The sequence below is a fragment of the Anastrepha obliqua genome, chromosome 1, assembly GCF_027943255.1.
Source record: "Anastrepha obliqua isolate idAnaObli1 chromosome 1, idAnaObli1_1.0, whole genome shotgun sequence".
NCBI lineage: Eukaryota > Metazoa > Arthropoda > Insecta > Diptera > Tephritidae > Anastrepha > Anastrepha obliqua.
In genome coordinates, this window is record NC_072892.1 from 77,412,596 (window position 1) to 77,439,175 (window position 26,580).

Below are 26,580 nucleotides of genomic sequence, written 5' to 3' on the forward strand. Positions count from 1 at the left end.
GACGGGTTATCAAAAGAGCATAAAATAATACGTATGTTCGTGTGACGTCAGGTTTATAAATGAACAACAACCGGTTTCATCTCCTCCAACTCGCGCTATTGATGACCTGCTGTCGCTGCGAACAGAAAAGAATAACAGCGCCAGTTCCAAAAGTGTAGAGTACTCTCCTCATCCAAATAACCAGAGTATAACGGGCAGTGAACTTGTTGCTGTGATACAAGAAGATGTAAATGAAATGCAAAGAGCAGCAAGACCGCCAAAGTTACTGCGACCACGTAAATTATTTCGGTATCGCGCAAATCGAGAGTCAGTTCCGCTATCATTCCAGAGGGCGATAAATGTAGACAGTAATGTTTTTGACGATTATGAGTCTGTTGACGGCAATGTTTTTGATGTATAGGCGAGGTCAATGCGCAGATCGCATTACGTGGGTCTGAGAGCAATGAATGCAATATCACTAATTTATTAAAAATTAAACATGGGATATTGTTAAAGCAACGGAGAAAGAAAATGTTGTTGGTTGCTATTTTGTTCTGACGAAGAAGGGAGGGGCAGATGGTAAAATAGAGAGTTGTAAGCAAAGGTAGTGATCAATAATATGGTCAAATTACTATGAGACTTTGCATCAGGAACACGATTAGATACAGGGCGGTTAGCACTCGCTTTTCTGGCATACTTTAGTCTCACAATTTGGAAGATCGCATATCATTAGTCTCTTACTCTTTGGTCAAACAAGGACGCTTTTCACTAGGTATGGCGAAACAGTTACGCTCGAAGCTCATCAATAACACAGGTCAACAACGTTTTGTTCTAGGAAAGTGTAGGGTCATTTTCGAAGTAATTTTTTGTGTAGAATCCGAATCCAGGGTTTAAATTGCTTCATCACGTCAGCATTTTGAGATATCCTAACCTAAAAGTGCAAAAACACTGTTTTTGCCCATTTTTGAGGTTATGTAGCTACGAAGATTTTGCTCTTCATAAAAAAGTAAACATAGTATTTTAAAGTATAAGTCTTTCTCTTTTAAATGCCGTTGAGTTTGCTTACATATCTTTATTTTTCACTGAGATATCGCATTTTGAAGTTTCCATGTTTGTGAATTTTTCGATATTCGAAAATCCATTGAGATAACATGAGATGTGATACGGTCGATTACATCGTCGTACAAAAAAAAAAAACATGGAGACTTCAAAATGCGATATCTCAGTGAAAAATTAAGATATTTGAGCAAACTCAACGGCATTTAAAAGAGGAAGACTTATAATTTAAAATACCACGTCTACTTTTTTATGAAGAGCAAAATCTTCGTAGCTATATAACCTCAAAAATGGGCAAAAACAGCGTTTTTTGCACTTTTAAGTTAGGATATCTCAAAATCCTGACGTGATAGAGCAATTTAAATCCCGGATTCGGATTCTACGCAAAAAATTACTTGGGAAATGACACTACACTTTTATAGAACATTCCGAACCCATTAAACTTCAAAGCAGTACAATGATCACACACATTACTTAAGGTACCGCAAAATATTATGATGCATGTTGTAATTGTAATCCATATCTTAATTGAATACCTTAATCTTAAGAAACGATCGATGTTCGTTCTTGATCGAATTTGTTGTAATCGCTCAGTTTGACGACGGGGTCTCGCTCTTCGGATTATTAAACATTTGTAGAAGTAGGACTCTGATCCGTTGAATTTCGTGGTGCCGTGGTTGAACTTCCGATGTTTTGTTCTTTGAGTGACATTTCAAACGATTTTCAATGCTAAATGTTTATTGATAGATGAGGCATCCAAAGAAAGTTGAATGTAGTTGATCATAAATTTTGAACACTCTTAAGCAAAACAACAATAGTTTATAATATTAAATTCAATCTCGCAAGGTAATTCGAATAAAGATAAAACTATATTTTAACTCACATTTCAAGTACTTATTATAGAAATAATCACACTATTTCTTTATATTGAGAATTGAAATTGAATTAAAGATGAAAGTTAAAGAAATATCAGTTAACCAGAAAACGGATTTTGGTTCCGCTCACATACGAATATAACTAGTGTGTAATTAAATTATATTTGATTCTTTCAATCAGATGTCAAACCTCTTTAAAATATAGTCGTAAACTTTCTCCTCGTCGAGACGAACACGTAGGTATGCGTGTTTTCACAATGGGCTCGGTAATTACATATGAAGAAAATTTTTTTAGAATATTGAGTCACTAACTGGCGATGTATTTATTGTTCGATTGGTTTCATACATACGGAATATGTTTCAATTATGGAAAAGGTAGACCCTTTAGATGACGCTTCTATCGAAATTTTCCGGAAAATCGTATTTATGGAATAAGTAGACGTGATGCCTCCTATACTACGATGTAATAACTTTGTAAAAATTGGCCCAATCTTAATTATAACTCCATTTCCATACATATGACTACGGCAGTCATAGCAATCCTGCTTTGATATCGCTTAAAGTTCCCATTTAAGACCAATAGTGAGTACGAAATTCTTTAATGGGATACAAATAAGTATTGATTGCGGCGCGCTTGCCATTGAAATTTTGTAGATTTGTGCTGACTTTAAAAGGAATCCAGTTTACATAGACTAGAGAAGACCAAGTACGAATTGAATTCATATTGTTTAGAGACCAAATAAATCCACAAAAAAATCAAATCAGCTGTTCTACTTTTAACAAAATGAATTGAATTTTGAAACTGATATATTTACAATTTTTCTACTTATATAAATAATAGTGTATGCAATGATAATTAAGAAAATTGCTATTATAAAGAAAATCATTAGCATTTTTAATACGAAATATAAAAGGATTTCTTTCTTCAACCTTTTCTCTCGATATCTGCTGCCTTTAGAATCTCCTTCCTCCTACCGAACGTACTACAAAGCTTTGCCATTCCAACCAACTTATTGTCGGCCAAGAAAGTTTTCGCCCGCCTTTGGTTCAAACGAAACACAATTACTGAGTGTGCTTGCCACTCTGTCAATCCCGAGAAATGAGCGGGCGGAATTCGTGGCAGCCGAAGTTACTCTCACAAATTTGCTTCGGATGGCTAAAGCTGGCAATCTTTACTCGGGTACTCGCGAGCAGAATTTTGCACTCGTGCAATCAGTCGTTGTCCAGACTATAGATGACTAGATGGGAAAATCTTTTTCTCGTGAGAGCGCTGAAAAATTTGCATTTTTTATATCATTTGCCAATATTGCCACACCGGTAGAAACATAAATTGGGTATTTTTTAAACAAGAATTGAGAATTTTTAGTTTTCACACCACCATTGAGGTTAGTATTTAGTGTGCGGTTGCCCAATACCTTATATCACTCGTAGACACCTACATATACTAAAAATAAGCACAATCCGTATGAAATATGTACATAAATAACCAAAAAATTTAAAAATTTATATGTAAATGAATTTATTTGAAACTGATATACAAAAGCAATTTAATAATAATAAAGTAATGAACCCGAAGAACATAAGTTATAATTAAAAACATGACATATTGCGATTTCATAATATAACACAGATTACCTTTAATTTTTGTAAAATATCTCAAACTTAAATTCAATTCCCTTACCTACCCTTTTCAACCATAGAATATTTACGTATATACAAATTTACATAAACCAACACACAGTTTTCAATAAAATTACATTATGTACTTAAGACTAATTATAAGTAGAAGTCGAAAAGGATACTCGTACACTATAACGAGCTTTGGATTCCACAAACTCACTTCAATTCAAATTATTACGTTTCAATTGAATTAATTTTAAGACAAATAATTATAAACATTACAACACGTCATTTCTCCATTAAGCCAAAACGAACTGTTTTCGTCAGTTATTTTTGGAGCTTTTTCAAAATCCCATAATGTGTGAGTGCTGCCAAGTTTTGAAACGTTCTCATGGGCGTGCTCTCTCTCTCAAAATGAAAGAGTTTCTCATCTTATTATCTATGGTCCAGACGGCAACGAAGTAACATTATTGAGCACAGCGTTGATTTTTTCGTAAGTCGCCAACACAATCTCAGTTTTTTCGTACACAAACCGCTGTTATGACCCCTGTTATTACAGCTGGTTCCTTCAAAATCGCTGACAGCGAATGTTGGCCACACCTCTGTATTCCATATATCGTGGGGATCAATAAGTTTAATGCAACAGCCGGCTATATGGGAATGTAAAAGCGCTGCCAAAAGGTGCCTTTGCATCTACATTCCGTGGGATCCCAAACTACTAGAGTGATTTTTACTGATCTTTTATGCTGTTGATTTGTCGATATTGGCGTCGGACGATTTCTATTGCATTCATCTCTTTTTCAGTTAGTATTAACCTTAAAAATACAGCTGTTGCTTGCTTACTTCAAACATGATTGATGATGCCCACAGTGGACTCCAAATGAGACGATAACACCAGAAAAGTGAAGTTGCGTTGTAAAGATATCAAAGGAACGTATTGGCTTTATATTCCATGAGCATTTGACTATGAAAAGCTCTGTTCAAAGTGGGTGCCGCGTTTGCTCACTGTTGACCAAAAACAAGAACGTGTTGATGATTCTGAACAATGGCAAAGCTAGAGGAATTCAACCACCGTATTCACCAGATTTGGTTCACAGCGACTACTGGCTGTTCGCAAACCTAAAAAAAATGGCCCGCCGGTAAGAAATTTCGCTCGAATGAGGAGCTTAACCATGAAACTGAGACCTATTTTGAGACAAAAGATAAATCGTTTTACAAAAGTGGTATTGAAACGTTAGAGCATTCCCTAGAATTACGTAGATGAATAAAGCTAATTTGAACAAAACAAAACGAGTTTTTTTTGTTAGGCCCGGGACTTTTTAACCCATTTGTTAGCTCCGCTCTTAATTAAAATTTAGCTCAACTTAAGAAATTTAAGAAGCTGCAAATGTTAGATTTTTAAGCTTCGTTCTTACGTAAATTGAGAGCTATGCGAGAATCGGGCATGCCATATCTTAGATTTTATAATTCCTATAAATAAATGTTTGCAGAAACTAGTTTTGAAAAGAATTTATTTGGTGCGGCATTATAGGAGAACTGTTAAACAAATGTAATAGAAGATACAAAAACTATGCACTGACAAGATGTTGAGAAATCGTTGCCAATCTGTTAAGTTAAGTCGACACTAACTGAGTTTTAATACGTATTGAATTGTGGGGCCAATATTATATACCCCCTTTGGTGTACGCCCTGCTTATGGCGCACTAAATTGAGAGGGTTGTATGATTGTATAGCAATCGGATAGCGGATCGAAATTCATATTCGTAGTCTAGCGATGATAGACCTAGAGTTCGTAATACGCGCGGAAAGCGGGGCGCAAGCACGAAAGTGAGCTCTGATGTGACGGTATAGCTGTTATGGTCAATAGACTAGCTCGGTAGTTGGCCTGAGTAGACGCGTTCGCTTAGTACGCTAGAAATTCGTTCGCTAATCGATGAACTCTTCTTTTTTAGTTTTCTTTTCTGCTATTCGCTAATAAACGCGACTTTTCGATGTTAGAAATAGCGTACATAGCATGGTTCCACGCGCGTGAGTTTACATTGTATATTTTTGTATTGTATCTGTTTTTTTTAAACAAATATTGGTCAAATCTAAATTTGATATTAAAGTGGTTATACAACAATTTAAAATATTAACATACATGTGTATGTATGTTATTCGATGACAAATATTACAAAAAAGAACAATGCTATGTATGTACGTACATATATATGTACATATGTACATACTTAAATTCTTACAAACGACCTTATGGAAACTAAATAAGTGACAGCGTAAAACTTTATACATTTTCCTTACTTTTTAAAAATTGATGTGGTGTTATTTTAATTACTTAATTCCAATATTAAATCAGCTTTGGCTTTTGAGACTCAATTTTATATATTTGGAAAAGTATATATATATGTATATAAGTATATATACGTACTAATGGACATATGTACGCAGATATTCAAAAAAGTAGTATGTAGATATGAGTCTACGTCTGTATGTATGTATGAATGTATATATGTACCACATATTTGACAACGCAAGACTAACTCATACATACACACAGGTATATATGTTATGCAGTTTTTTATTGGCTTAGTACGAGTATCTATGGAAACGAAAAGTATTGATTTGGCTATCGTTGTGCTAATAAATCTCTCACCTTTGTCCGGTATGATTAAATATGAAGGGTACGAAGGTAGAAATACAAATTTATACTTTTTATTCTGTGAACTAAGTCAAGTCATAGTAACGTATGCATATACATTTGTATGTATCCACATACGTAAATAACTTAAAAGTGACATAAATAACTTAAGAAACTTAAAATTTTATAGTAAACAAAAGTTATAATAATAAGTATGAAATTTGTAAGGGGCCATAGTCCGATTTCTTGACGGAGTTGTTGTTTTCAATTTCTTGATTACACTCGTCAAACTTGCAACGTTTCCAATAAGCATGCATACAAATGTCTATATATATTTGCATATGTGTATGTTTGTTTATAAATGCTTGTACATGCGTGTTATGTATGAAAGTAGATTTGTCGAATTGTGTCAATGAATTTTCTACGCTGTGTTCGCCGGAGTGAGTAGTTGCAGAGTTGCCTTCATAATCAGTTTGTTTGTGTTTTGAATGAGCTTAATACCCAGTACACGATTTGATTAAAGTTACCGAATCATTTTTTTTCTTTTACGCTCGCTAAATATGCGATACAGCAAGACCCTTACTTCCATAGGGCCCGCATTCTTTATCTTTTTTTATTAGGCTACGGTATTCGCTGTTTGTGTGAGTTAAGGATGGATATGTGTTTCTCCAACAGTTCGTTAATGACCATCCGTCATCGCATCCATAAAAATAATATATGACGCGAATCTCTGCGTTACGGGAGAGCACTGCCAAAATGTGCATTTTTTTATTATCTGTAGTGCTACTGCGGCATGGAATGCAACAACGAGCACTGATTGAGGAATTTTAAATAGTTTTTCAATTAAATACGAGTATAACGCTCAATTTTAGACATTTATGTTTATTCTTTTTAATTAATCTCTAGTCTTACCACAGCTTTTTTTATAAAAGCGAATTAGAGGTGGCACATTTCGTACGCGACTAGTGGTAACTCAGTTTGTACCTGACAGCTGTTCGCCATGGGACCGATTCAGCTTTTTTGACAGACTAAAACACGACATTGGTCTCAATCGAAAGAGAAGAAAAGTGATATTTTCATATCATATTATCTTTGACGTTATTTTAATTGAATGTTCTCTGCAATGTGGATAAGGCTTCATCAAGGATGGAATATGTCTAATACATCATAAATAATATCGTTGACAAATTGGCGAATAGTCGTATTCAAATTAAAATCGGCTCCAAACAAGTCAGCACATACTTTAATTAAAAGAGACCGACTCTTAAGTTAAAATTTTTAGTATTAAACCAGTTAAAACATTCTTCTATATGGAAATTTTGTCTGGTGATGTGCTATGTAGAAAAAAAACCTATTATAATTTATTGAATAAGGTGCAGAGATCAGCGGAATTAGCAATATATGACGTTGGACATCATGCCACATTTGCCACCCTTGGATTTCTTCTGCATATATTCAGCGGCCTGTTAAGATCTACACGGACGTATCTAAAATGGATGTAGGTGTAGGATCAGGGTTATATTGCGAAGAGCTTTTATCAGTGAATCCTTTAAACTACCAGATCACTGTAGTGTTTTTCAAGCGGAAATAAACGATATTCATAAAGCCTGAAGATGGTTGGCATTCTATCTGCCCTATGGGCTCTGGATGCATTCGAAATAACATCAAAGAGTGTCTCACATTGTCGCAAATCTCTTAATGAAATGGCTAAACAGTAACGTATTATCTTATGCTGGATTCCAACTCACAGATATATACCAAGGAATTGTAGGGCTGACCAACTTGCAACAGAAGGTACCTGTATACCAAACATTAATAACTTTATGGTGGTACCTCCCGCAACTTGTAAGCTTCTTGTTATGAGTGCACTAATCAATTCTGTAAATCAAAGATGGATTAGTACCATTACCCGTGAAATTGCTAGGAAAACATGGCCATAGCTAAATCTACGTCTGTCTAAGAGTATTATAAAATTGAGTATACTTCAAATTAGGACCTTAGTAGGGCCCTCACAGCACATTGTCTCATAGGAAATCATGCTAGGAAATCATGTTTACATGCATGATTTCTGTCGTAGCTGTAGGGATGAGGTCAAGTTGGAGACAATTCAATACCTTTTTTGCACAAGTCCGGCTCTAGCCAGAATGATTATAGATAATTTATACACTTTAGGTATACACAACCTTTTACGCCTTGTCCAAAGCTCAGGATAGTTCAATCTGGAAGGGGAAATGTAGCCCAGCCCCTGCGGTTCACAACGGACCCGTTTCGAGGTTTAAGTGGCATCGCTGTCTCTAGGTGCGATGTGGCTGCCAAACCTAACCTAACCAAAACCACTTGCTGGTTTTTTATACTTATGGAACGCAACTTATGCGTATGTTTTTTGTGTGAATACTTTAATCCAAAACACAAATATTTACTCGTATTCTTTAATTTGCATAATGTGAACACGGCGGCCGCCGTAGCCGAATGGGTTGGTGCGTGATTATCATTCGGAATTCACAGAGAGATCGTTGGTTCGAATCTCGGTGAAAGCAAAATTAATAAAAACATTTTTCTAATAGCGGTCGCCCCTCGGCAGGCAATGGCAAACCTCCGAGTGTATTTCTGCCATGAAAAAGCTCCTCATAAAAATATCTGCCATTCGGAGTCGGCTTGAAACTTTAGGTCCCTCCATTTGTGGAACAACATCAATACGCACACCACAAATAGGAGGAGGAGCTCGGCCAAGCACCTAACAGAAGTGTACGCGCCAATTATTTATTTTTTATTTTAAACACAAACCAGCTGATATATGTAACTACTTACTTATAATTATGTATGTATATGTATCTGTATAAGCAGCCGTCTAATTTATGAGTATTATATCATATAATATTAGCTATATTCTTTTTGCATCCGACCTGTTATAGCATTGACAGACAGCGTCGTTAATCCGGATTATCGGAGCAGTTAATCTGATTAAAATTGTAGTGTGACAGACGGTTATTACGCAGATAAATTAATAGCTGACTTGTTTATTTGAGAGTTTTAGTAAAAGGTAAACCGCAGGCAAAAAATACGGGTATTAGCTGCCTAAAAATAATTATTTATTTTACAAAATCTTAATTTGCTATTTTTCAAACTGCTCCGAAATGTCAAAACAGTTAATGTTATTTCGAATTAATGTAATTTTTTGATATTATAGAGTTTAATGGGTTGTAATTCACATCATATCCTCCTGCTATAATATACTTACTCCTGCTGTGCTCATCATATTGTTCACAATTGATTGTTTTAAGCCTTTCTTGTCTTTCTTTTTCAAAGTTTGATTATTTATCAATCACAATAGATATTAACGGTCGTTTTTCAGCAGTGGTGCCATTTCTCTAATCCACTAAATTATGGCAATTAACAATTAGTTGCACTCAATTCCTGAGATAATTCCAAATTAAATCGTTAATCACGATTAACGTCCCGGTCTGTCTAAGCTGTAGAAGAGCACTAGGAAATTTAGCGAGTTACGTCGAAGCAAAAACACAAAATATTCTACTTAAGTTGAAAGTGCCTAATGATAGAAGTATATGCGAGTGGTGTTGTAAAGTATAAAAAAAGACTTTTCTGAGGGGAAATTCCAGCTAAACGTCGAACTGTTGGATACACACAAAAAAAAAGAGGCGCGTCCATACTACGTGATAGCAGTTTATAATAGCTGATTTGTTTTTTTCCTGTTTGCTTACATTTTGATTAAAAGTTTGACACTCAAACCAACAAATTGCCAAAAACAAAATACTTGTAACAAAATGAAAATTTAGGTGTTGTACTACTGCTATCATTGGGTACACAAATAAAATAAAATAAATGAAGAAAATGTTAGTAAATGTATAGTAAAATATAACCGATGTCGAGCATTTTCTTTGTAGCTCGAATGCAAAAGAATACAGCAATTAATCGGTATACAGTGATATGGAATTCCAAGTAAAATATTTTACATCTATTGACGGCTTTTTTTTTTGCTCAAAACCATGTACTAAAAACAATGTCGGCAAACAAACTACGCTCTTATATATGTATGTATGTATGTATGTCGATACGATGTATTTTACTCTCACTTGTGAAGTGGTACGATAATTTTTTATTTGGTGTATGTAAAAATATAATAATAATAATAAAAATAATAATAGTAGAAGGATGTATGAATACCCTGATTATGAGTAGGCATTATCGATTTGAAAGTGTAATCGACCTTTATTGTTGTTTTGAATTCAAGTTTATTATTGCGGTAACACATGCTGTGTATTATATGTATGTACATATATGTATGCATATATTTGTATTTACATACATATGCAAACGTATTCTTCCGTGCATACCCTACAGGAAATTTGATTAGCGCCGAATTACATCGCGTCCCTTGGCTTTCACATACTTATGTATATAAAACAAATCAGTATCATATCTGCATAATACAATGAATCATTGGGAAATACGAGTATTGCAAACTTATTTCCGGATCGAAAAACCCACACGTGGTCGCATAGAAACTTATTCATACTCAAAATGTGACGGTTTGGGGCATGATTGGCCCATTTTCCTTTGAAAATGCTGCTGGAGACGTCATTTCGATCAGCGGTGAGCGCTAAAAAGACGTAACAATTGGACTTGGTCAATCTTCGGTTTCAGCAGGATGGTGCGCTATGCCACACATCCCATGCTGTAATCGATTTTTTGAGCACCAAATTCGGTAACTGTGTTATCAGTCACCTGCCGATTGGCCACTTCGGAGCTGCGATTTTACTCCGTTAGACTTTTTTGAGGGATGCCGTAAGCGACCGATGTTATGCGAACAATCCAATAAGGATTGAGGCCATTAAGCCGCATGCCATTCGTTAGATAGAGCCAGAAACCATCACCAAGGCCTTAGAAGACTGGATTAACAGAATTAGCTAATGTTAAGGCAGCGAGGCAACCACATGAATGAAATCGCGTTCTATAAATAATGAGAATGTTTCTCTTTCGAACAAACCAATAAGGCACCAAAAAATTAAGTTTCGTTCAATGTTAATATTATTGCAATTCAATGTGTTTAAAAAGAAAACACTATATCGACCAGCCTGTATATAAAAAATAGTTTCACTACGGCTAGGGCATTGTCTACACAACGGCAACATTTTTTATAAGTATCTTCCATGGAAACATCACAAACACAAACTATAGTAAAAAAATAAATGTTTTTCAAACCGATTACATGTGCTGGAATACGTAATATTTTATAACCGGTTTACACTGTTGCACTAGGAATAGAATGTCTGTCCATTCATCAAAAGTAAGATATCTTGACGAAATTCGGTAAGAAGAATGGGATATTTCTGACCTATTATAATGAACGAATATTACTCTTCGGGTTTAACTGATTATCTAGAAGAAAGAAATACGACTAAACCGACTTTATAAAACTTGACAAAGCTTGGTTCACACATTGAATTTGGCCTAACTATAGTTATGGGTTTTCAAATTAATGAAATTGAACAGCAATTCCATCAACCTCTCATGTACATACATGGACTTATAATTTTTGTTCGTTTTTCTCTCATTGCAACTCGACTTTGGCTATCGCACGTAACGTGAAAAAAACTGCATCAAACAAATATACATATGTACATTTATAATTTGGTCTTATATCAGATGGATCTAAAAGCAAGCACGAACAGCTCTTATATACATACATACATCCAAACAAATATATGCGTCAATTATCGAACATTTCTAGCTTAAAGCCCAAAGTACAGGTGCCATAACCATGACACCATAAATTTGCTGATCGAATCAACATATGGGCAACACTGTAATCTGTTAGAGGAGACATGCCATAATTCCGTAGCGATAATCATAAACGGGGAGACCAATTGAATTTTGGTTTTTCGCCGTAACCGTAACCAGTTGCATTGTGGTATAAACATGTTGTTATCTCTTCTTTAGTTTCTGCACTTCGAAATGTACAAATAAGTTATAGTTATCTAAAGCTCAGCTGGCTATGGTTTTGTTTGTTAACAGTAATAGTAGCCCCGCCAGTGGCGGGCATTTCACCGGTCGTCTTCGTCTAGCTCATCTAGGGGGGCTCAGGAAACATGTTGTTTCGACGGGATGGGTCCAGAGGGAGAGGGGTGTTAGGTGAGTCGGTTTTAGGGGGCATGTGAAAAGGTGATTAGTGTCGTGCGGGGTGCCTCCGGACATATGTTTGGTATGTCGGAGTCGATTCTGGATAAGTAGGAGTTTAACCAGCTACAATATCCAGAACGTAAGTGTGCCAGTGTTACACGTGTCTCACGAGGAAGCTGGAGCTCTTCATCTGCTGTAGGTGGTGGTTGAACTCCGATTACGGCATTCACAGGACGGGAGCTTAAGAAGGTGGTGACGGTCTCCCGGTGAATGTCGTTTATTGACTGCCTAAACACTGTCAGGTCCAGTAGATTTCGGTCAGTTTTGTCCTGGATTTCGTCAGAGATTTCTCCTGACGTGCCTGGGAGGCGGCTCAGGCTCAAGCAGGTGTCTGCAGGGGTGAAACCTGCGGTAACATCCCAGTAGGAACTGCTTGTTGAGCTGTTTGTTATGCTCCACTACTGGGAGCATTTGTGCCTCGTTGTGTAGGTGTTGAACCGAGGTCATCAGGAGGCAACCGGTCGCTGTCCGAATGACAGTATTTTGGCATGTTTGTAGCTTTGTCCACTGCGTGTCACTAGTTCCAGGCGACCAGACAGGCGCTGCATAGTTTAGAACCGGCCGACCAATTGTTGGCGGTTTTGGACTTTATTGGCAATTGGGGTTGTGTGCGCTGAGAAGCAGAGCAAACTGTCAAAGGTTACACCCAAAATTTGGGGTTGTTTACCGTCGAAATTGGTGTGTCGTCGACTTTTATCTTAAGGGACAGTTTGACCTCCTTTGTCCAGGTGGTAGAGAGGGTCGCCGTGGATTTAGTGGGGGAAAGTTGGAGATTCCTCGCAGTGAAAAAGCGAGAAAGGTCGGTGAGGTAGGAGCACAGACCATCGATGTCATTGCCCGACGCCATTATCGTACGGTCGTCAGCGTATGAGATCAGGGAGACTCCCGCTGGTGGTTGGGGGAGCGTCGAGATATAGAAGTTTAACAGCAAGGGAGAAAGGACACCACCCTGCGGTACACCTTGCTTTATCTTCCCCTGCTTTGATGTTTGATCTCGAAAAATCACTGACGAGTGACGACTGCTCAGGTAGTTTGCGGACCACCTCTTCAGCCCTGGCGGGAGTGTCGACTGATAAATATCATCTAGTAGCGTGGAATGGCTGACTGTGTCGAAAGCCTTCTTCAGGTCCAACGCTACTAGGACAGTCCTCTCGCAGGGACGGTTTTGGTTAAGCCCGCGGTTTATCTGGGCGTTTATGGCGGTGAGTGTAGTGGTGGTGCTATGCACTTGTCGGAAGCCAAGCTGATGTGGGGCAGGGGCCAGGTGTTTCGTGAAGAGTGGGAGTAGGAGGGCTTCAAGTGTCTTCACTACTGGGGAAAGGAGAGTTATCGGACGATAAGATTACCCTTGGTTGGCGGTTTCCCAGGTTTCAGTAGTGGGACCACTCTCTCTGCTTTCCACTTGTTAGGGATGATGAGAGTGGCCAAGGACAGACTGAAGACCCTTGTGAGAAATCCTACTCCCAATGGTCCCAGGTGCTTCAGCATCAGCGCGTTTACTCCGTCAGGGCCAATGGCTTTAGATGTTTTGATTTGATGGACCCCTGAACCTCACCACCGGAGGAAGTAAATGGCGCACTGTCGTTCGTCAGTTTGTGCAGCCTTCTGGTAGCACGACGCTTGGATCTGTCGGCCGGAGAATGCAGTATAAAAAGCCGGCTAAAATAGCTCGCGCATCTCTTCGGGTCCGACGAAGTACAACCGTTGAAGGTGATGACCACCTTGTCGTTGTGCTTCGTCGGATTCGACAGGGACCTAACGGTGGATGAGAGCTTATTCACTCCAGAGGTGAGGTTACAGGTCTTCAAGTGCTCAACCCATTTAGTCCGCTTGTGTTGGTCTACCAGTTGCCGGATCTTCAAATTGAGATCCCTTATGCGGGGATCCCCGGGATCAGCCTGTCGTAGGTGGTCACGCTCGTCTGCCAAGCTGGCGCTTCGGCTGGGAAATGAGGACGGATGTCCTTGAAGCTTCCAGCTGGGATGAAGCGAGCCTTAGCAGCTGTGAGCACCTTGCGGAATGCGCGTTCGCCTGCGTGCACATCGGTGGGGATGGGAAGAGTGGCGAAGGTCCCCTTTTTTAAAGTTAAAATAGTACCGGTGGTTCGCGGAAACAAAGTCGGCAGGTCTTTCAATCGAGACGATAATGGGCAAGTGGTCTGATGCAAGCGATAGCATAGGTCGCCACGTTATGCTATTTATCAGACCCGCGCTAGCTATTGTTAGGTCAGGCGAGCTGCTGCAATTGCCCACTACCCTGGTGGGGGCTTCGTCGTTCACAGTGCTGAGGGACGCGTGGGGTTGCCCACGTTGGGCCTGCTGTTCAATAGCATTTATAGCAGACGCAGCAATTGAATATTTCTGGCCCAGGGTTGGATTCAATTCCAGCCCTGAGGAGAAGCATTTGGAGCAAGGCTGCGAGGAGTTGCTCCTGTGACGTAAGAGGTGGAGTGATATGCTGTTCACTAGACAGGACCAGTTTACTGGGGCGGCAGCCCTTGGTCGGGAAAAACCCGAGCCATTCCAGTAATATAGAACCGGCTGCCATGGTATCATTAATTGATGACATAAATATCGTTATGTTTAATACTATGATTACGGTTATGGCGTTATGCTATGGGACCTCTACTTTGAGCTTAAGTCACCAATTTATAGTACTCAATTGTCTCTATCGTCGAATATCTTTCTTTTGGTTCTTCGGCGATCTCAATTAGCATTCACGTTTGTTGATGGAGTCGTACAGTCAGCAGTATGTGATGTTAAGGTACTAAATTTTAGTATCTAAATTCTAATGATTTATGGTTTTTCTCTTTAGACGAATTCACATTCAGCCTTATTCTCTAATATCCTGTCAAATAAATTTCAGTGGTGACAGCCAAATACTATGTATATCAACCGACCAGCTTAATCTTTCATGTACGAGTTTAGTCTGTACTTATATATATTTTCAACATCCGAGTTTTGAATACTGTTGTGAATGAAATTCGTAAATAAATTGGTAATTGTAGGCATTCTGAAATTTCTCTATAGAAAGGAAGAATTTTTCGTCTCTTATTTCGGAGTTAGGAGTTACTATTGCTAGACTCTTTTTAACGTTTCCTTTATGTTGTGAATTTCTTGTTGGCAACCACGTATAACTTGACTGGCGTTCGGATCGAATTAAAATTTATACAAAATGTATACTTTTTTAGCTTCTCTGCATCTGTTTTGCCTACTTCTGCACCTATGTCTTTCCTTACCCGTACTTTTTGTAATAAGGTTCGTATGGACCAAAAGCGTTCAATATTATGATGGGGCTAGCCTAAGAGTGTGCCGTTTATTCCTTACCTCGGGTGGGGTTAGTACTCGTAAGTAGCAATAAACGGCTTCTTTTATACAATTTCTGACGTTAAAAACTTTTATTCTAAGCGTGACTATTTTAAGAGCTATTCTTTGGAATATTTGATAGATCAATACAATGCAAGCGCACTATCAGTTGGTTTTCTATTTTAGGAATTTGTGCCTTTACGTGCTTACATACATATATTCGTATGCCACAGTTAACAAAATACCATATCGGTGTGACATTTATTGCTTTATTTCATGATATACAGGTGTGCTCTGCAAATCGTACGATATGAAATCCGTGTGTGTTTAATAAACCATTTTCGGAGATTTTTTAACAAAAAAGAAAACATTTTACCCTACTTCATTAGATATAACGTAAATGAAGAGTTTATAGCTTATAGTTTATTTATTCATTACAAATATTCCAAAATATTTGGCGAATTGCAATGATTTCAAACCATACAATGTACAGACTACACCTGAAACACCTATTCCCTATTTATTATCTATTTTACACGGCACCTGTTTTTCACTTTTTCGATTTTACACAGTTTTTAATTCGAAGTTTTCTATAAGTGCTTCATTATATTATGTATATTAAATACAACAAATAAATGGAATTTAAAACCTCTTTAAACACAGTGAAATTTAATATTGTTTTGTTTATATGCGGCAAAATTTTCATTGTGGGATTCCGGCACCTCTTCCATGTCACGTTAGTCAAAATGTTACGGCAACGGACACAACATACCTATTGTAACAGGCCTAATACATGCATTTCTCAGGAGCCTACAAGTAAAACGGGAGATAAGTGTACAAATATACGAGGGGTGCCTTTTATATTTCGGGATTAGAGAACAAAAACAAATTTTAATCATCGAAAATCACTTTATTGTTTTTCAAAATATTCTCCATGAAGATCTATACCCTTTTGCATGCGTTTGAACCAATTGTCGAGGCACTTTTGCCACTCTGAATGAGGTACCTCCAAAACATGCATTCTGAATGCCGCAACCGCTTCTTCAGGTGTCGAAAAACGTTGAACTCTCAGTTTGTTTTTTACGTATGGGAATAAAAAGAAGTCATTCGGTGCCAAGTCAGGACTATACGGCGGATGACCCATTAGTTCGATGTTTTGGGTGCTCAAAAATGCAGTTGTTTGAGCCGATGTGTGAGAGCTCGCATTGTCCTGGTGAAGAGTGATCCGTCTTTGGCGATTGGTTTTCTTAATTTCTTGGAAGACAACTGGCAAACAAATGGTTGTGTACCACTCAGAATTTACTGTTCTGCGTTGTTCTAGTGGTACGGTTGCGACATGTCCAGGTTTTCCGAAAAACAGGCGACCATTTGCTTGGAAGTGCTTCGTGCGCGAACAACTTTTGTTGGATTTGGCTCATCTTGAAACACCCATACAGTCGACTGCTGTTTACTTTCGGGCTCATACGCGTAAATCCATGATTCATCACCTGTCACGATGTCATAGACGTGTTTCGAAGCCCCGCGATCGTATTTTTTGAGCATTTCCTTCGACCAATCGATACGAGCCTTTTTTTGAGCGATTGACAAATTGTGTGGGATCCAACGCGAACAAATTTTTTTGACAGTCAAATGTTTATGCAATATTGAATGTATGCTGGTCCCACTAATGCCTAAGATTGTCTCAATCTCACGATAGGTCACATGACGATCTTGCAATATCAGTTCGCGCACAGCATCAATGGTTTTCGGAACAACAACTGATTTTGGATGACCTTCACGAAATTCGTCTTGGAGTGAACTACGACCACGATTGAATTCACCATACCATCGATAAACACTGGTCCTTGATGGAGCTTCATCGCCCAAAAATGAATTAAGTTCATCCATGCAATGTTGCTGAGTTAATCCACGTCGAAAGTTGTAAAAAATAATCGCACGAAAATATTCACGATTTAATTCCACTTTTGGGCCGAGATGAACCTTTTAAATTACTGTAAACAACACAAATAGCGGTGGTATTTCAAAACGTTCTGAGTACGTAAAAGCCAAAAAATGTCAAACTTTGCGATACAGCTGTCAGTTGCCAGATTGCAACACCAGGGTTGCCAAATCCCGAAATATAAAAGGCAACCCTCGTATCTATCAATGCTTCCGTGCACTTCTCTATTTATGTGTGTGCATGTAACACATCTTATTTTTAAGTAGTTTATTTTAAGTAGTTTGTATATTGACAGTTTTTAGAAATGAAATATAAAGGAAATGAATAATAAAGGAAACATGTTCAATACTTTATTCTTAGTAAAACAATAAGAAATTCGCATATATAGAAGGAAAGCGTTTCTCAGGTTTTTCACAATTTGAAAAGAGAGAAATGTCGTAAGTAAATATAAAAATGGGTTTCGCCCATGCTTCAGTGACAACTGAAATGTGACAATATTGAGGAAAACAGGTAAAAATATGTAACTGAAAGATCTCTCAAAACGAAAGTAAGCTAGTTTGATGCTTAATCCCTTTCTATATGATATAAGATGTAATATTGTTCCTTGTGTATAGTAATTTAATTTTTGTTGGTCAAACCTGTATTGAAGAGATAAATAAATCGAATTAGTTATAGTAGAAACTCTATAGAGAACAGCCTTTTTTATTGCATTTTACTTTCAATATTACTGTAAGATGACACCTAACAAGTATCTTCGCAACCTGTACTTGAATTGCATGGGACTGGGGTTGCCATGCAGACCACCTTTTGCTCGTATTGCTTCATAGAAATGCTCCAATATATTTTGATTTAGTTGATATGTCTGATGTATTGAAGGCTTATTGTTCTGGACATATCGAAATAAATCCGTCAAGTTTACTTGCTGATCACCATACCACTCTTTTGAAAGGGTAACAAAGCTATTCGCCCAGAAGCATGAGTGTGTCTATTAAGCTCTCCACCCTGGCAATAACTTTTTGGCTCACACAAATCCTGGCCAAATGGAAGGTATATTTGGTACAATAATTTGAAAACTTTGTATTGAACACGTCAAACCCATCATTGACAGCATTGATAAATTCTATCATTACCAATGGATTGTATAAATCCGGCCCCAAAATGTAGCGAGAAAGCTGCTTGAATACAGAAACTTTTATTATTGAATTATGCGTTTCGCCCGAATTCAGACACTTCTCTCTTTTAACGTTATTTATGATATTATACTTTTTAAACCTTAAGACACTTTTACACATTTGAATGAAGAAATTAATGTAATTTACATTTCTTTTCAGGCTATCTATTTCTAATATGACAGGAATACGTAAGTATTTTTTAATTTACTCACGAATGTGGAAAAATAAAAATAAAATATTGATTTATTGAAAAATATTAATTCATTTAGTATTAACTTATAATAACTCGCAAAAAACTATAAAAAAAAATAAAAATGCAATACAACACCCTTTTTACAATACATACTCGTACATACCTTCGCCATTTGATTGATAGCAGTAAAGTACAGTAGGTTCTGTTTTTATGCGGTAGATACGTTCCGCAAGAAACAGCATAAAAAAAACGGCATAAAAAAAGCTACTAGTTCTATAGTAAAACTATGGATACGTTTCAAAAGTGCTAAAACCGCATAAATCTGAAATAATATAATAAAATCGCATAAAAAAGGGCACTAGTCCCATATTATAACTATAGATACGTTCCATAGACCGCATGAATCTGAAATAATTAAATAAAATCGCATAAACAAAATTTTGTATTTTTGAAAATTATATCTTTATTTAAGAAACGTCAGAATCGAAAAATAAATTTAAGCCAGAAATAGAATCAGACAATGCCCACATGTTGCGCGGTCGTTTAGGATTTGGCGTAAAATCACTTTCGTAACTTGAGGAAATGTACACGTCTGATCTAGATAGTTATGCAGGCGGTTCCATACTTGTAGGGTTAGCATTTCTGATGTAATCTGTGATGAGTTTTTGCTTAGCTGGTTTAGAATCTTGTTTATATGTACAATTCCCGATAGGTCGACATGCATTTTGTAATTTAAAAAAAAACCGCACTATTTCAAAACCGCATAAAAAAAAGCCGCATGAAAACAGAACCTACTGTACTTAAGTTTTACGCGGTTCTGCTATTGGAAAGATCTCAACAATTGCAACCAAACATGGCACAGGTTTCCAATTATGGAAGACTCAGAAAATTTTACCGAATTCCGTCATTGAAGCACCTGGTTTCAAACATCTGTATTTCCTATAATTTATATGTCTTGTATCTCTTCCGCTGCCACTCATTCGTTTTTCATATTTCTCCGTGATTAGCATTCCGCAATTATGCATCTCGCTGTTTTCCTCCTGTACCAAATAAGATGAATTTTAGGCATGATTATATAAATTCAGGCTATATAAACTATACCTATTCTGACTTAATAAAGTTTAAAAAACGCCTTACTAAGATATGGATCTATGGCCACTGCATTACAAATGTATTTTTAATGGTATTTAATTATATATATATATATACGTAATATATAATAATATATACATATATATATATTATATATATAATTGGCGCGTACACCCTTTTTGGGTATTTGGCCGAGCTCCTCCTCCTATTTGTGGTGTGCGTCTTGATGTTGTTCCACAAATAGAGGGACCTACAATTTCAAGCCGACTACGTTCTCTCTGTGAATTCCGATTGGTAGTTACGCACCAACCTATTCGGCTACGGCGGCCGCCGTATTTAATTTTTATTTTAATTATTGTTATTTATTTAGTGTATTTAAATCTGTTTGAAGTTTAAACCTTTCTTTAATCAAAGTGTATGACCTAAAAGTTGGCAAAGTGAATGACGTCATCGTCAAGCATTATAATTTTTATATTTTTATAAAACTAAATGTTTTATATAACAAGAATGAATAACAAGGGCTGCTAAATAACAAAAATAGCTGCTCTAGGGAACTCCTACCGAGGGACCAGGTTGAAAACCACGAAGAACTTAAATGAACATTGAGCGACATATTTTGTCAAAGACTTTAGCCAAATCAGTGTGAATATTTTGTTCGAACCCATTTGAGATGTGAGTTGTGAATTCAGGCTCATTTTGGCTCATTTGACTAATAATACCCGTGTTGAGAAAGAACAATAAATAGAGAGATTAAGCAGATCAATTGTTTAAAAACTAGTACTTCAAATAATTTTGCAATGCGACTTTAATTTTCATGAAGGAGAACATAAAGAAAAGCTTCCATGTGCAGAAAAGTACCCGTTGGCTGGAATGTACTTATACATTGCTTGTTTCTCTGATGAGTTTAATAGTCAGTCGATCTACGAACAATTTAAATTAGATCAGCACAGATCCTTGGTATCTTTAATCAAGCTTAACAATCTACTTATCAATCCAGCACATCTTACATCTCACTGCTTTGAATCATAATTATAGTTAAATATGATATAGCAAAAAATAAGCAAATGTACCATTTGAATTTATGAAGATTTAAAAAAAATTTAGCACCTCTTCATCGGGTGATCTCTTATCGATGAGTCACAGTCAAATACTCGCTATCTCTGGAGAATACGTAGGATGAGATGGGAATTGGTTACTTAATTCTGACAGAACTTCTATTGTAACGAGCCAATGTTTTGTTTTCTGCTTCGAAACAGTGCGAAAATTCGTTCGAATTGCCATTGAACACTGCGAAATATTACTTTAAAGTTGTCAAACCATTATGCTTGCTGCAATGTTTTCCAATTTTTGTGTCGATTGATTGATGAGATTATGTGCAAAAACTAAAAGGGCTACTACTAAGGCTAATTATAAACGGTATATTTACGATAAATATGTATCTTTTAAAAGTATTGTTTAGTTGAGGATACCAGATTTAGAAGAAAAAGATATGAAAAAATTGGGAACTCTTCTTTATTTGGCATAAGGCTGTATACCTACTGAACTGGCAGCTTGAGTAAACATCTTTACGTAACTTATATTAAGTTTATGTCTAGAGTAACATTATTAGGTGGAAATCAAATTGTATTTAGCAAAGTGTGATTGAATTTGACGAGCTTTCACTACTTACACTAGTACATCTTGGTGGAAACGACTTCTGTTGTAATTTTCAAGGCTTTTTTGACTCACCCCCAAGTCCATAAAATAAAAGGTTACGAACACTATTGTCAAACATTTTTTTTTGCATAGAAATTAATTCTGATTAGTTAAAAAATGTAGGCAAATAGTGAAAATGTGATTGCAGTAAAAAATATATAAGGAAAATAACTTTAAGGGATTAACAGTAACCTGGACCAACATAAAATAAAGTTGCAATAAACAAAAACTTTATTGTAGTGCATCTATAGAACTTTGCCGCCTCAATATGTTTTTTTTTTTAATAATTTTCAGAAAATAAAAATCCTTTCCGATTGATATCCTTCAAAATTGGGTCCAGAGAGGGGAACCACCTACGTGATTATAGCTCTTGTAGTAGGAATCAAGGAGGGTCCTCAGTTTCTCAATCTGTAAATGTAGCGTATCAGGTGTTACGATAAAAACTAAAATTGCTATTTCTTTATTGTTTTTGCGATTTCAAATAGCGCCTTTCAATTTTAAATTATTTTAAATAAGTTTTAAAAAGGATGTGATGAATTTGTAGAGCTCCGTAAATTTAGGATAAAAGTAATATATTTCTTTTAATACAGCAGTGGAGAAGTACTGTCTTCTGTAAAGTTGGTCTGGGGCATCTACTTTCCATTATTAAGGAAAATTTTTGTACAATTGTTGGACTGTGTTATTAAAGGTTTGATAAATAATGACAACTAAGCTTTGGCTCTCCCTTACAAAATGTTGCATATACGAAGGAAGTAAAAATTAGGAGAAATGTAATCCTCGAAAAGTTAGGTGAAAAGTATCCAAAGTAGGTAATGAGTTGCATAATGTAAACTGTACAATAAGGAAATATTTTTTGAAGAAATTGGTAGATTTTATAGTGGCTACTTATTTAATACAATCCTCTGATGAGATGGTTTTCGTTATGGAAATAGCAAGAATTTTAATTAACAAAGATAATAACTACAGGGTTTCCGGTGGCACGAAATTAAAAGCTAAATTAAAAAAGAATTACTAATGATAAATGTATTTTATTATTTTTTTTTTATTATTTCCACTAAATGTGGACCGTTATATTAGATACCCTCTTGGAATTTGGCCTCCATTCTCCGAGCCACTGGTTGCAGAAGTGATGTCGGGATGTTGAGTTGGGTTCCAGATTTGTTTCCTAAACTTTAATTTTGAGGTACTCCACAGAAAATAGCCCCTAGGGGGTAAGATCGACCTGGGTGGGAGGTTATCACCGAAACGGTTTATGAATTTGTTAGGGAAGAAATTACGTAATATGGTCTCTCTGACCGTGTGCAATTTGAATTTCAAAGGGATGAATTCTAGGATCCTTCCTTAATATTTCATGCATAGTAGTTCTTGGAAGTCCCAAGGCAGCCGCCCTCTCGTGCACGGACTGATGCTCGCACCCATGAACAAATTAAATCTTCAAGCTTGAACAAAATCTACGACGAACGGTTGCACACGAATCCTAAGCCTTGAAATACGCTTCGATTGCGAACGCACGTTGTTCAACTGTCAACTGTGACATGGTGACCAAGAAACCCTTACAAATAACAAACCTAACGTGGTCCCCTCTCTGCTCATATGCTCAAAGGTTAGGAAGAGCCTTTAAATTATTAAATATAACCTTAACGTTTAGAAATCCTTTTCAATTAAAAAACTTAACTTTTTGAAACTAAATTTCATTCGAGTAAGATAGATCTTTTACTTCTCAGTTTTTTTACAACTGAAAATATTTGATAACATTTGTTTCGATTTTATAATAATTCCCAACTACTGCTGAGTAATATTAACAATAACAAAAATACAGTAAATGAAACAGTATTCATTAAATGAATATTAAAAAAAAAAAAAAAATGTAGCAATATTTTAATTCGCAATAGCGTTCCAGTGCTGATGTCCCGTAGGAATTAAAATCGGGTGATGATCCACATACGGGGACAGCAGGAAACTGACTATAAATGAGTACGATGCACTCGAGAAATCCGATGAATGGTAATCTACAACAATAACATTTAAATTAATGGCATTAAGCATTATAATTCGAGCAAAAGTTAATATATTTCAATGAAAGTAGGAACGTAATATGTGTCTTTGCCTAAGGTATTTTGGTATTGTAATTGAAGCGCGACTGCCATTCGTAATTCGGAGAGAACCTAGGTTCGAATCTCCGTGAAACACCAAAACGAAGAAAAAGTTAGCAGTCGCCCCTCCGCAGGTAATGGCAAACCTCTGAGTGTATTTCTCCTCATAAAAAAACTATCTGCCGTTCGGAGTCAGCTTGAAGTTGTAGGTCCTTTCATTTGTGAAGCAACATCAAGACGCACGCCACAAATAGGAGAAGAAACTCGGCTAAACACCCTCCAATTATATATATATAATTGAGGGAATTCGGTAAATAACCACATCCACCTGCCATATAACACGCGATATATCTGGAGCGAAATTGCAAAAATTTGGTGCAAATAATGAAACAGAAATACGACAGAAAAAACTTATAAAAGTTTACAAATTTATCGATGCGGCGATCATTTGATGGTAAATGCGGGCGGCTAAAAAAAACCAATTTGCTTCTTTATTATTATTATTATTATTTATTTATTAAACTATAATTAAAATTATAAAGTAATATGTTAACAGCACTAGCTACCAGGGCTTCTTTATTTGTCAAAGGTATATTTCTTATTGCTAATTTCTACATTCTACTATTTGCGTAAGTGTCGTTGCACTTCTTTCATTGCAAGCTAATTGGCATATGAGTTGTGAAATGAAGTAGTGCAATGACACTTATTTGGTTGGGTGTTGTCTTACGATGACCAGTCAACTTCAATTATATTTTCTTTTGGAGTGGAATGGCCGAGTGAGGTAACTCGCGCTCAGACCAACTTATTGTGTTCAACGATGAGTTCCATTTTTGGCTTAATGGCTACGCCAAACGATGGATACGTCAAACGTCCATTGAAAATAACGGTTTGGTGCGGCCTATGGGCTGGATGAATCATGATTTTGATGCCGGAAATTGGAATCCGCGATCTTCATAATACTTGGTTCCAACAAGACGACCTTCTTGCTAAACTGCCTATGAAACAATGGATTCATTGCGTCGTCGTTTCGGTGAGCAATTTATCTTTCGTCTCGGACCATGTAAAGTCTAAATGCCTTGTGGATAAACCAGCTTCGATTGAGGCATTGGAAGCCAAAATTACTAAAGTTATTCACAAGATACCGATCGAAGTCCTCCAGCGAGTTATTCAAAATTGGTGTTTACGGATGGCCGAAATACGGCGCAGTTGCGGCCAACATTTGATACCTCTATATTGATCACCCTTTATTACTGAGATCGAATAAAACCATTATCACTTTTTATAAGATTACATTTCCGTCCATTTGTCTGATGTTACAAGTCTATGAAGTTGTTCGATTCCAAAAATCAACAGTCAGCCAAGTTACGTTTGACTAACTTTCAGTCCGGACCGAATTTAACCTTCCTGACTGGGCGCATATACAATGTTTTTTTATAAGCATAATTTGGTTTCGCCTACATGTAAATGTCCTGGAAAACTGGAAATGTTGCGCGCGGAGACGTCATGAACGGAGGACGTTGCACTTCGGCAGGATATCCTATAAAAAGGAGGATTCATCATCAACGTAGTTTTAGGCAAGGAAATAGCTTTGGAGCAAGAACACAATACGAAAACTATAAGCAATGATTGGAAAATATGCAGTTTTATTGCAAAATATATCAACTTTCTTATAAATATTTACTCATTTCACACCGTTGTCAGCGAAAACGATTTAAATTTTTTAATGCTATTTAAAAATATTTTACAATACTTACACATAAATTTTCAAAAAAGCGCCATGGAGAATGAGCGTGAAACTTTTTATAATTAAATTATAGTAAATTTCATCATTTAACAAAACAACACCGGCATCTGAAACATTACTTTCTTCAAAATATGTAATATTTAACTGAAAAACTTAAACATTTACTTCAATTTAATTTATTTTTTCTGCATCATAATAATTCGAAGATTCGCTGTTCTTATTGTACTAAATCTCAAAATTTTTGCAGCTCATGATCCAAAATGGAGTCTGGAACGACGTGAGTCGTCAGGTCAATTGGTATGGCGCAAGGAGTCTCCAAGTTCGAAAATACGCTTCCGGTTTGATGTTGAAGTTTTGGAATTTGAGAAGCAACCGCATGAAGATATTGAGCACAGTAATGAAGAATTTTCGGTCGGAAACATAGCGTCAACAATAGTTTTGTGTGCTAGCTGTGTTGTAGTAGTGGCTGTTAGCGTTTTTCTACCATGGTACCTTATGGAAAAAGCATTATCAACGGGTTCATAAAACTGCATCCATATATTCCAGAATATTATGGCCCGACATGAAAAATATTTTAAATGAAGAAGTTAATTTACACACATACATATGTAAATAAAAATGTTTTGGTTACGATAGCAACAGATAGAGAATGTAACGCAGAAATATTTGGCAAGCATTATTAGTATTTAAGTTACTTTTAATAGTCGTGAGATCAATCTGTGATTTGAAAACATCACCTGATTTCAATTTTATACGGGTGTTATAAAAACTGTCATGCGTATTTACGTACTATTTTACATAATTCTGAGATATATAGTTAAATAAATATAAACCGACATAATTGCAGTGCAAAGTTTAATTAGAACATAACTTAGTTAAGAAGGTTGCAAACAAATCTTAAAATGAAGTAATCGTATTTCGTAAAATTTTGTCTATTCATTTCATATTGTTCATACTCGTATTAATAAATTGTCGATATACAAA

At 36.5% G+C, this 26,580-nt stretch overlaps 1 protein-coding gene across 8 annotated transcripts in view; it reads left to right on the plus strand.

Moving 5' to 3' along the window:
- Positions 1 to 26,580, plus strand: part of LOC129243582 (uncharacterized) — a 39,283-nt gene extending 12,703 nt beyond the window's left edge. Inside the window, exons 1-3 of one of the 8 annotated variants that reach the window (XM_054880722.1) lie at positions 5,387 to 5,558; positions 18,939 to 18,967; positions 25,844 to 26,580. In XM_054880722.1, coding sequence (XP_054736697.1) covers positions 5,545 to 5,558; positions 18,939 to 18,967; positions 25,844 to 26,121 — 321 coding nt within the window. In that variant the 5' untranslated portion in view covers positions 5,387 to 5,544 and the 3' untranslated portion in view covers positions 26,122 to 26,580. The other 7 variants (XM_054880766.1, XM_054880713.1, XM_054880730.1 and 4 more) reach the window with 7 other exon arrangements.